Here is a 13,801-nt window from a genome sequence, read left to right as displayed (position 1 = left end):
TTCCCTCCGTGGTCGAGCGGTTTAAAGCGTACCCGTTATACTACGTCAATCTATACTTCGTCGGTTCGATTCCCGGTTACCGTGTATTAGAAAAAAAAAAAAAAAACTTCCGCGCTCGATAATTATCTAACTCTTCTCTATGACATCACACTTCATAATACAATAATAAAAAAATTAATAATTTGTAAATAATTTTTTTTTTTAATTTTTTCGATCAAGCTTTGATGAAATATCTTGATTAAGGCTTGGTCAAGCCTCTTCATCAAGTCTCGATCAAGCCTCTTGATCAAGAATGGATTTGAAATCAATGTTGCCTGATCAAGTCTTGATCAAGACTTAATCTCAATTTCCACTCGGGTTGTTGAATTAAGCTCTAAAGTTTAAGCTAGCACAACTTTGTCAATTTTTGATTTAACCAAAAAAAAAAGGGTCATTTTTTTGGGTTTTCATTCTATGCTAGTGAATTTTTTTTTTTAATATCATATTTTTTTTTTAGTCTATTGTTGTGCCTTAAGCCAAAGCTAGCACAACTTCATCGATATTTGTTTGAACTAAAAAAAGATACGCTCATTTTTTTGGGCTTTTTGTGGGTTTTTATTCTAGGCTAGTGAAATTTTTTTTTAATATTATATGTTTTTTTAAGTCTATTGTTGTGCTACCCTAAGCTAAAGCTAGCACAACTTTGTCAATTTTTGTTCAAACTAATAAAAGTTGGGCTCATTTTTTTGAGTTTTTATTCTATGCTGTTGAATTTTTTGTTGTATATTTTTTTTAAAAAATTATGTGGTAACCAACATTAATTCCTTAGCTTCATCTTTCCCTCAGCTATTGCTTGTCCATGGACATTTTTATTTATTTAAAAAAAATAAAATACATGTAATTTTTTTTTTTTTTAAACACAATAAATACTAAGGAAAAGCAGTTGCTAAGAAAAAGATGAAGCTAAGGAATTAATGTTGCTAACCACATCATTTCTTTGGTCACATTCCTTTTAATTATTAATCTGACAAATAAGATTAATACAATTTATTTAAATAAATTAAAATACCAAGGAAAATCAGTAGCTGAAGGAAAGATAAAGCTAAGGAATTAATGTAGCCAAAAAAATTATGTGGTGAGCAAAATTAATTCCTTAGCTCGATCTTTTTCTTATAGCTACTGCTTGTCTTTGGTATATTTATTTATTTTATAAAGAAAATACATGTAATTTACTTTAAACTTTTTATTTTTCCTAAGTTTCTGGTTTTTTTCAAAAAAAAGAATGACGAATAGATGGACGTCGGTGTTTACTTGATGAAACTTAAAAAAAGTAAGAAGCCCTGTGGTCTAGAAAAAATTACCACGGAAAAATTTTTATAAATAAAAGTATTAAACAAAATGATTTGAAAAAAAAAAATTATTCAGTTAAAAAAAAAGTAAATTGAACGATTTATTTTTTTTAATATTTGTATTGATTTATTTCTTGAACAAATCTAATAGACTCATTGATATCAATACCTACATGAAGTATAACCTTAAATTTGTTTTATATATCTGTATTTTGATTTGTGTACATAATTTGACAGCGCACGTCAGGGTAAATAAAAAAAAAAAAAAAATTCAATCATATAATTTAAGATTGTAAAAAAAATTAAACTGCAATGAATTTGGAATAATCGAGATAAACCACACGGGCTTTCACCGGAGTTTTGAAAATTTTCAATTTTCAATAGAACGAATTTGTTACAACAAATTTTCAAAATGATTATAATTATTTTTTTGTGCTAAGTTCGGCAGTTTGTGCTAGATTCACGGAGAATAGCAATCAATTTCCGGCAACATTTTTTCTTTTCTGTTTACACGCTTAAAACTCGAAAACCAATCGATAAATAGAAAAAATTCATCCTTGATAAATTGTTTAGAAATAAATTGCTAATAATAAACCTCGCTCAACCCCATACCTAGCTTCAACAGATAAGGCTGTAGAAATGCTTGAAATCACATGACAATTCAATCATTTGTTCAATCAGTCGGCCATCTTTGTGTTATTTCGCCCAACAACCAGAATTTTTATAAAGCTATATATAGTAAAAATTACTTAAGTCTATGATAACTTTTATATGTATACATGATAATTTTTATTATATATATTAGAATTTTTATTAAATTGTGCAGTATTTTTCATTTGAACATATAATATTTTTCATTGTTTCCACAAAACATTTATGTTCTTTATTTTAATTAACTCATTACTCATAATCTAAAAGATTAATCAAAAAAAGTAATTTTTTATAAATTATTTAAAATTGAATTTTCAATAATAAACTTCACTCAACCCCATGTCTATCTGCAATAGATAACGATGCAGAGAGGTTTAAAGTAACATAACAATTTTTTGACATTTCACATAATTTTATTGTAGAATATCATCTCTCGCGGCCAGTCCTAGAAATAAAACAAAAATTACAAAGCAGTATAGTAATTTCTATTCAACCATGATTTTAATTTTTGGTTAAAATTTCTCTCAGTGTACATGTTCTACTTTTCTCGTGATAAATTTAAATATTTAATACTGCACAAGGGTAAAAATTTCAAGCCTGTTTCAAGCCTATGCTTTTTGATTTCCCCGGCCTCACACGAGCCTTGTAACACAGCCTGAGAACATGAGAATAGCCCGAGTGGAAATTTCAGTCCGATTCGGATATAAGTCAGATCCGGTTTACCTGATTACATATCCGAATCGAATCAGGCTGGCCGGATCCGATTCGGACTGAAAATGTAACGCCAGCTAGGCTCCGGATCGGATCCGGTTTACCGGTTACAATAAGGACACCGTGGCTAAATCGAATACCAAATTATGTATCTGAAATTACCTTTAAATCGGATCCGATTTTCCACCCAAACCGGATCCGATTTTATGCATAAACTAAATCCGAATGGATACTTAAACTGGATCCGAATTTATATTTAAGGTTGATTCTGGAAATCTGAAATCGCAATAGATTTTTTTTTTTTATCTTATGTTTAAATGAAATAATTATCTACATTGTTAATTTTTTTCAATTTTTTTTTGTGTGGTTTTTTTGAGATATTTACTGTCAAAGTTGACAACTTTAACACGCAAAGTATAGGCGGTACCTCATATTTTTATTAATAACTTTTTCAAAACGCAACAGAAAACGTTTAGTTTTAGTAAATATAATTCTATCTTAGACAATTCAACCTAAAGTAAACTAAAAATCCGGATTTGCGGGATCGATCTCTGGGCTATTCTGTTTAAAGTCGGCAACTCTATCCTACTGACCACTACAAATAATCAATTCCATTACAGCGAACATATATTTTTCTCGATTATAAATAAATATTACATTGAAAAATATTGACTGTCTAAGTTAAAGGTGACTTTAAGGGATTTCGTCGATTTTTTAAAACGAAGAGTGAGACAACATTTTTCCTCTGATTTTTGTCTTTTTCGCACTCATAGAAATATTGTGTTTCTCAAAGTCATCCGCAAGAGGTCTCTAGTAAATTTTCAATAATTCCTCATAAAAATCAATTTTTTCATACTTTAATTATTAATTGTAAAAAAACTAAGCTCCAAACCTCTTTTATTTTTTTTCTATACGTTTTGTTTTGTCTCATTTTATAACCCGATAGTTTTTTTTTCACGATGTCATATTGTCGATTAGAGATATTGGTATTTTAAAGGACTGTTTTTTGACAAAAATCGCATTCTTCATAAGAGCCCATGTTAAAAGTTGTCAACTTTGAAAATTAATAAAAAAATAACGAGCTTCCAAACAATTACCAAAAAATTACATAAAATGTATTAGTATTTCAAGAATCTACTGTATAAATTTCAAAGCATTCTCATATTCGGAAAAAAATCGACGAAATCCCTTAAATGAGTATTTTTGATTTTTTGTTTTTACTATTGATCTCTTATACGGTTTTTCTGAAAAACTAAAGAGAAATTGAAAATTTCATAAGAGTAAGTTTCGTTTTTTTTTTTTTTTTTATAACCAAAATAATGTTCAAAATAAAAAAAATTTTGGAAAAAAAAAATTTTTTTTTTTCGAAAATAAAAATTTCAAAAATCGAAAAAAAGTAGTTCTCATTAAGTGCCCACCAGTAATGGGTAATTCGACGATTTTCGGGGTATCATACAATCATACGTATCATACTAAATAAAGTGTATGATAGTTGAAAGTGCCCTCTTTTTTTATAAAATGAACTAAATGATTTATTAAACTCTCACTCACACCACTGTACACAGCTGTCAAACTGTTCTTTTTTTATTACACGATAAATAATAAATAAATTCATCAACGTGTATAAAAAATTTTATTAGAATTAAAACATTATACGAGAAAATAATTTATCAGTTAATATTATGACTTCTTTAAAAAATTGGCTCATGAGTTCGCCTGGAATATATTCAAGTATGCTAATACGATGAAAGAGGTCAACTTGGCAAATAGGTCTCCCAGATTAATATAATACGTTCCTCATAAGAACGACAGGAAAAATATATTTGTGATATTGAGTGATGATAAATTATCTGTGTGATTATCATCTGATAATTACTGTATTTATTTATTTTTTTTTTTTGCAAGCTAATGAAACTATCTTTCCTGGCATTTCATGATGTTCCTTAGAACTTGTCAAAACCCTCCTTGCCCACATATCATGTCTATTATCTCATTTTTTTATTGTAATTTTTGAGATTATTCAAATAAAATACACACAATCATTTTTTGTTAGTTGATTTATTAATGAATATTAATAAATTCTTGAGATTACATATTATGTTGGATGTTGACATATTGTTTTTGGGCGCCAAATATGTGTATAATGGCGCATCAGCAGAATGGCGTCAGTAAAATAGTTTAAAAAGTGAAATGTAGAGGCGCTCTTAATGTATGATACATGGCGTATGATAATGGAGATGTATCATACCTACCCAACACTGGTGCCCACTCTATTGAAGGGCTTAAAATACTTGTTTTGCGTCCTCGAATCTGTGATAAAAAATTCAGCAAAAAAAAATGGCGCTTTTTGAGATATCATGAAATTCGACGGTGGCGCCCCCAAAAATTAAAGAAAAAAAAAATATATGGGTTTTTTTTTGGGCCAAAATCTACATCATATCAAAAAATGAGCGAAATCGCAGACGGTCAGGCCGCAAACCCCGTGGTTTGGCTAAGAACGCCACATATACTTAATAAAAACCATGTTCAACGAAAAAAAATTAATAACATAAAATCAGTTGAATGAACTATATTATATCGTAAATTTTACGTCGTTCATATATCTATTTCTACCAAATTACTCTTTGTCTCAGATTACAAAAAACATGGTAAATTTTTCTATAATTGATGTTAAATTTACAATAAAAGTTTTTCGGTTAGTACTCCAGTCAAATAGATTAGATAAACCCAGTAGTGTACTATCATTACAATTATAATACAGTCGTGTAATAATATCATTGCCGCCACGGAATTAATATTATTCTCATTTATCATAATTTCATTTCTATTATTTTGAGATTTACTATAAGCATATCCCTCCTTCACTTTCTTCTTTATTACATACTTGCTTTTTGTTCCATTACTATTTAATACTGAACATACAAATTATGACTATCTTTTTTGCTTTTTTTCTTGTCTTCTCATTCATTTTGTTCCATGAGCACGATAGCTGGTTATGCCGCAATTTCGTACAGTGCCGTAACAATATTTTTAGACTTTGTCACCAATGCTATGCAGACCAAACTTAATATTACATATATATTTATGTATATATGATATTTTTATGTAAATACCATACTATAGAATCACGACGGAAAAAAGCAATGTATCAAGTATCAAATTTTTCGGACACATCGAATTTCTGTATAGCTACTCATAATAAATTACTCATTTGATGAAGTTGGTTGTTCAAAGCTTTGAAAAATATAGTTATAACAAGTATCACGAATGATCGAATTGATTTTATTATCGAATTCAATTATTTTCTCCGTCCATGAACGCATACAAGCAATTCAACCTAACTTTAATTACTTCCAATTATTTAAAAGAAATTACTTCAGTGTTTTTAAATTTTGTTACTGCACTAATAATTTCTGAATAAAAACTTCATTATTACTTCACTAGATTTGTTTTTATTTTTGACTGGAAACTAGGTTCGTCCCTGAGTTGTATTACATAGAGATACATCTCTTGCCTTCGTATATATTTTTTTATAGAGCGAGAAGAAGAATGAGAAGAAAACGAAAAAAGTGACAAAAAAAAAGCAAGAAAGACCAGTACAGCAGATCGTTTGTATGTGAATAAAGTTAAGTTCTAAGTATACATACGAAGTTATTTCTAGTGGGAGCAAACGCACCATTTTTATTTACTTTATTTTAGTTTATATATTTCTAATTTTTTGTATCATCTGACTAGCTCGACTTGTTTTAAATTACTTACCCTCCCTTCCCGAGTATGTTTTTAGTTTGTATATTCAGTATATGTAATTAGCAACAATTTGAGCCACATTTCATGGAGTTGGTAAATTCATTGAAAAAGATATGCCCAAAACGATTTGAAACAGCGTTTAGATATACAAGTGCAGACAAACCCGAGCAGAAATTCAGTTCAGGATATGATCAAAACTTGATCATGCAACTTGAATTCAGATCCGGATCCGGGACGCCGGACTTTAATCAGAGTTTATTTTTTTTTCAAAGTTATCTCCGGGTTCAGTCAGGTTTGGCTAAGGTAAACCGGATCCGGGTTTCCTGACTCTTTTCGGATCTGAATCAGATCCAATTCAAGTCCGGTTACCCAGATCCGATTCGGATCCGAAGAGTTAAGAAACCCGGATCTGGCTTACCTTAGCCCAACCTGACTGAACCCGGATGTTGACTTTGAAAAAAAATCACACTTCAATTCAAGTCTGGCGATCCGGATCCGATTTGGATCAGGAAAGAGTAAGGAAAGCCGGATCCGGTTAGCCTGAGCTATAACGGATTCGAAAGAGGTCTGGAAACCCGGATCTGGATTACCTTAGGCATATCGGATCCGATTTTCCGCCCGGATCTCATATTTAAAATATACAGCTGATGACAGCTCTATATAATATTTCTTTTATTAAATAATTAATTCCAATATCTATCCATAATTTTTTAATACAATAACTCTAACATATAAATACAAAAAAATTTTTTCGGATCCGGGTAACAGGACTTGAATCGGATTCGGCTTTCCTTACTCTGTCCTGATCTGAAATCTGAATCGGATCCGGGACGTCGAACTTTAATCCTTGATTATAGTATTTTTTCTAAGGTTTAATTTGGTCCTAGTACGAACTTTCTATCTACTTTACTTTAGGAGATATGAACGTTTTTTCATTTGGTCGTACAAAAAACAATACTAGTAGGCTTACGCCTACGTAATATAAGTTTTCAAATAATTTATCTTGATAGGATTCTGGTCGGGATTGGATCAGGCAACTCTATTCAGGATGAGTTAAAGATAAGTTCATTCCTGAAATAGGGCAATCTGATTCGTTTTGGATCAAGATTAGACGTCAAATAGGGAAAACTAAACATTTTTTTACTCGGGAAATCCACCCAAGTCAATATAAAAGAAATAAAATCGGAGTTTTATTACAATTAAAATATTAATAATTTTTCTCTAATTAGTCGTTCTGTTTGGTACTTTTTTAATTCAAATTTATTATACCTATATATAATTCCATGAAAAATAGGTTGATATGATCATAGTATCGATTGCGAAAGTAGATTTCGGGTATCAGTCAAGTCCCCCGAAAAAAAACAAAGAAAAATGACAATCATTATTTTGATAATGGTAATTTGAGTCAAGCAACTAATGGCTGAAACATTCAATAACACCAACAAAATTGATAATTAAAGGAAACTCACTCGAAAAATAATGCACAGTATCCATCCAAATCGCGAGCAAGGCGGGCTTTTCGGTGAATCTCACGGTAGTATGTTGCGATTAAAACAGTAACTCCAACGAAGAGATTGGTAAATCAAAATCTTTATCCTTCGGCAATAAATTGTAAAGTTTACATTTCTCTATTCTTTCAATCTCTTTATTTTGAATATAGGTTTTATGCCTATTAGAATTGAATAAAAACGGACACGGATTTTGTCACGAGAAATCACAAAATCTACAAAATGAATCAAAGTACAACAATAGGTAACATACAAACAAACAAACATAATAAAAATAAAAAAAATCACGCACATTTTTATGTGACAAGATATTAAGAAAAAAAAAGTCAACATCCGAGTGCTGGTACCCCAACGGTTATCAAAGCATAGAACACCATCAACCGGTACTTGAATATACCTAAATGTTAAAACTTGACTGACTCAACACAAGTAAAATCAAGTCAATTAATCGTCAGTCAGTACAGTTTAGAGATCGTACTCCAGCATAGTCACTTTAATCTTTCCGCCTCTCTATTTCTATTTACTCCCAAACTCAATAAAAAAAATGATTGGTATATTAATAACATATATAAAGAAAAAAAAAGATAAAACAATTCAAACGTCAGTCATCTTTTAATTCACAAATTATCTATAGTTTTTCTTAATATCTTTGTTTCACGTTTGAAACTCACCAATGCATGTTTATGACTATACTACAGGTATTATGATATGTGCATATGTCCACACATGCTCTTTCTTTGTTGGCCGAGTCAAGTAGGTATATAAGAGTGCACGCTTCATCCTTAACACCCAATGTAACGTTCATCGCTGCTATTTGCACCAATTGCATTTCTCTCCTATTCTATTTAGCCGATTATTTCTGATTCTCTCACTTTAGCTACACAGGCAAACACGAGCACAAACTATAGGTGTATGCGTAATACGCTCCTTTATCTCTCCGACCAAGTCCTTTTCTTTCTCTGCTCCATCATCCCTACGTCATTCGCTTGTTCCTTTTACCTATGTAACCCACCGTGTGCTGCGAATCGCTCTTTCTCTCTACCTTACTGCCACCATTACTCGCTCGCAGCGAGTCGCTGCCAAAAGCAACATTCGTTCTCTGTCTCACGTTGCCTCGCGGGCATTGGGCTTCCTGCCACCGTTGCTGCCGCTGTCGTTTTCAACCACGCCGCTTGGATCAATAATTCACCATATAATATATTATCACCAACCAAACTAATCTATACCGCAGCGATCCAGACCCACGAGTCTTGTGTGTCACATAATACACTTATTTTTTCATTGAATTATCAATTCGTAATACACAATATAAATTTATTATTTAAAACAAAATTGTGTAGAAAAAAAAGAAAATTTTTAAGTTGTTTTTTATATGAATAATTATTATGTTATTCTTTTTTTTAATTTTTTTTGTTTTTTTCATACGCGAAAAAAAACAATAATACCCAGTATTTTTTCTTTAGTTACTTTTATTTTATTTAAGCCTTTTTATTATTTTGATCGGAAAAAAATTGACAATTCATTAAAAACAATCATTCAACAGAAATTAAAAAAAAAATTCATAGTATTTTTTTTTCTTTACATTGCTATTTATTTTATTTTTTTTTATAGGTAGGTATAAAATTATGCAGGATGCCAACAAACAACCAAACAAAATTTTTTTTCTAATAAAAAATCAAGACATTGAGGGTGTACTTGTGGATAAAGAATAAATTCAAAATAAAAGTTGACATGTATGCTCACTGTTGGTGATATCAACGATCATATTGCACGGATTATATTTTTTACACAACTTGACACACACACACACACACACGCACACGCGCAATCACACACTATTATATATTTCCATATATACATACAAAGGCTTTATATATATATTACGACAGTATAGCACTTTTTAATAGAAAACAAGTGCACAAGGCATTTTGTTTCTTGAAATATTTCTCAAAACGCATAGATTGGATTATTCAACGAAAAGGCTATTTACTTGAAACCTAATTTATATATGTATGTTTACACTAATAATAATAATAATAATAATAATAATAACAATAATAGGTTTGTACTTACCACAAACTGATAAATAAATAATGTTAATCACTGATACAACAATTGTTTAAACGTTAATAAACAAAAAAAAACAACATTATCACAATAATAAAGTGAACGTTATACAGTTGGCTGTAAATATGAAGAGTTACTCTCTGTTTTTGGTATGCGAGGAATGGCACAAAGAATCTAGACAACGCACATGCCTGGTGCGCAGCTGGTCTGCGCACACGCTGACACCGAGCGGCCGCGGGAGAAACCAGAAACTGGCGAATTTTACCGAGTACCAACGAAACAACCCGATTCTCGTCATTTTTTATTACGTTAAACCAGTGCTTACACTTGTACCATGTGATCAACTTTGTCCCCTCCACTGAAATATAATAACTTCGTGTCGCCGAGAGAGAAACTCAATGGTTGGCCTGTTGTCCTTGTCGGTACAGTCACGTCAACTATAATTGGTTGAGACTACTGAAATATAATGTAACTTTTATACCGTGTAGTACTTGTTTGTTTTGACGTTGACTGTACAAGATTTAATGTGCGCATGCGTGAGTGAGAGGGAAAGCCAACAAATATATTGCTATCTCTGGCGACACTCCGTGCATTGGCTAAGCATAGGAGATCACCTTCCAGTTTTATTATATTTCAGTGGTCCCCTCTTATTTAACATTTCAACGGTCAGCAGACGGCCGAACGTGAATACATTTGATAATATGAGTCAGTTGTATACTTATGTGTCTGTATTTAAAATTGTTTATGAAAACTCAGTTCTAGTTCAGTTGTATTTTCTTGCCAACATATGCATGTAGACATTCAATAGAGCGTCGTTTTTCGTCTCATTTATGTATCGGATTTTTAATGGTACGAAAGCACTTGTTGATTTTCATTTGTTCGGTAGATATATATATATATGAATGTACTTAAATATTATATCTTTCATATTATTGGATGTAAAATTTTGGTTTCCGTCAATTCTATATTTTACTTTTTATTAATACATATGGTTAAATTATAATTTGTAAAGTAACAGATGGAGAAAAAAAAATATGATTCGTAATTAAAATACCTATCTATAATTTAACAAATTTTGCAATTCAAATTTTAAATTAAATCTTGGCGATTTCTACACGGGTTTTCTAACTAGGAAGTCTTCAGAGGACTTCCGATAGAAAACAGCTAGCTTTTCTATAAATGACCTGTCTCCTGAAGCCTTTTTTTTTATTTTAAAAGTGTGAAATATCCCGAGTGGAAATCTAGTCAGGCTCGACGGATTTGATATTCGATCCTGATCAAAAATTGATCAAGTTACCTGATTTCAGGAAACTTGATTGAATCCTGATCAGGATTTGATCAAGTTACTTTTTTACATTCATTTTCAAGCTAGCTTGATCAATATAGCATCAAGTAACCTTAACACATCCTGAAGAAAAACAACCTGATCAAATCTTGATCAAAAAATTATCAAGTTAAATATTCTAAAATAAATATTTTTTTAAACAATTTTTCCTGTTCAAGATAGCATCAAGTATCTTGATTACATCCTGAACAAGTAAACCTGGTCAAATTATCATCAACATTTTCTAAGTCTTATCATACTTAAAATGTAGAGCTGATGGCAGCTCTATATAATATTTCTATTATTAAATAATTCATTCCAATATCTATCCATAATTTTTTATTACGAATTAACAAATAAATACACAAAAATTATTTCGTATTTTATTAATTAAAATATATATTTAAGAATAATTATTACAGGGAGAGAAATCCGCAGCATATATTATTGTAGTGGTGTCGTAAAAATCATAGCCGACGTCATTAAAGCGACTAATTCCCACCTATTATAATGATTATTATTATATTTCATCTAAATTTTTTACTGTAGTCTACCGGAATTTTCGGAAATCTCGAGTTAATGGTATACTTCATGCCAGAAATTACTGAGGTGTACAGCAAGTTTTCCGCCAGATGACACGAATATTTATTGGAAATCAAGTGTTTTCCTAACCTCTTCTAAAAAAGTTTATTGTTTTTATTTTATTCATGAATCTAAATAAAAATGCGGTGAAACACATGAAAATTATAAAATGGTTTATTTTTTTAAAATTAATAAACACGTTACATTTTTATTTTGATCTTTAAACAATAAGGTTTTATTTAATTTTTTGTGTTGTTTTTTTGTTTTGTTTTGATTGAAATCACTGTAGTGTAGTAGGAACACTGTAAAAAAAAATACTAAGTTTAGAACATTTTTAGAATACATTTTGTTCTAAAATCAAAAATTTGTGTATTGTAATTCCAATTCAGTATACTTGTTTTATAATATTCTCTGAGAATTTCTAATATTACAAAAAAGTATCATAAAATAGGTATACGGTATAGTAAATTTATAATATCTACATTAAATTAACAAAAAAATCGGAGTTTCAGAATACCGTATTTAAAATTACAATACCGATGTTCTAAATTTTGTAGAAGTGTCGACTTATAAAATTACAATCGGGTATACTGAAATTACAAACTCTCGTATTGTAATTCCAATTCAGTATACTCGTTTCTAATATTCGTATACACATTTCTAATATTAAGAGATAGTATTATAAAAATCATATACCGTATTGTAAATTTATAATATCCACACTAAATTTTTAAAAAAGTTGGAGTTTTAGAATACAAGTTTTAAAATTACAATACCAATGTTTTAAATTTGGTAGATCTGTATTATAAAATTCGTATACCGTATTCTAATTTTCTAACACTATACTGGATACGAAAGTTCTTTATGTTGGCAAAAAAAAGGCCGTATTTCACGAGCGCATCGTGGTGCAGTGGATACCGTGTCCGCATCCCAATCTCCGAGTGCGATAGGTTCGATTCCCGCGATAGGTATTAGGAAAAATTAGAGCAGTAACTCTTCGCAATACGTATAAAATATTTTATATCTAAGTTGGTTCAATGAGGTTTTTCAAATCATGAATACTTATTGAATCTTTTTTTTTTTCCAGATATTTTTACTGTAACTAGGGCTTCATGCGGTACCGAGACTAGTCTCGGTCTCGCATGCGTCGTCTCGCGAGACGCGAGACCGAGACCGAGACCGAGACCGCCTTGAATCAATAAAACGATACCGAGACCGAGACCGAGACTATCGTCTGAAAGTCTCGCTAGTCTCGCGAGACTCTGAAAATTTTAAATAATATTTTTTTTTTTTTTTTTTTTTCCCTCTTACCGTATCGAATCATATTGAAAAAAAAGAACTGTTATATTCCTGCACAGTAAGACACTGCACAGTAGGGCACTGACGCCAGAGTCACAAGATATTTACAAGCCTTATGTATCAATGAAAATTGTAAAGACTTAAGTTACGCCAATTATATTTTCCTCAACTGATATTTTTTGTATTTGATGTTTCAAAAGCAATGATTTACTTCTTGGAAAAAAAATACATATCGATGAAGTAAAAGAAAAAAAAAAAAAAGAAAATATACTATTTGTTTATGGCATTTCTAAAGACTTTTCTCAGACTAATTTAAAAAACTTCGGTTTAGAATCAGAAGTTCAAGGTATTACAACTGATAACGCCTCTTCAAATATGACATTTGTTGAAGAACTAGAAAATGAGATGGAAAAAATAGGATACTCGATAAAAAACAAACGTCGTATATAAAAATAATTCTCGTCATAATTTGGTATGATTAATCAATTTTATTAATATTAAAATTAATAATCAATTTATTAATTAAAATAATTCAATATTTATTGCATTATTTTATATTTTATAATTTTAAAAAAATATAAAAT

The 13,801-nt window shown here is 30.3% G+C and overlaps 1 protein-coding gene across 4 annotated transcripts in view; it reads right to left on the bottom strand.

Moving 5' to 3' along the window:
* The window catches only part of LOC122859504 (protein scalloped), a 64,483-nt gene extending 54,248 nt beyond the window's left edge, over positions 1-10,235 (bottom strand). For 2 of the 4 annotated variants that reach the window (XM_044163126.1, XM_044163127.1), the window contains exon 1: positions 7,907-8,601. Coding sequence is in view for 1 of the 4 variants with exons in the window: in XM_044163127.1 (XP_044019062.1) it covers positions 7,907-7,931 (25 nt within the window). In the remaining 3 variants the exon portion in view is untranslated. The other 2 variants (XM_044163123.1, XM_044163125.1) reach the window with 2 other exon arrangements.
* Positions 10,236-13,801: the final 3,566 nt, after the last annotated feature.

Source organism: Aphidius gifuensis, linkage group LG6 (assembly GCF_014905175.1).
Source record: "Aphidius gifuensis isolate YNYX2018 linkage group LG6, ASM1490517v1, whole genome shotgun sequence".
NCBI classification, from domain to species: domain Eukaryota; kingdom Metazoa; phylum Arthropoda; class Insecta; order Hymenoptera; family Braconidae; genus Aphidius; species Aphidius gifuensis.
This window is presented reverse-complemented; position numbering and strand designations above follow the sequence as displayed.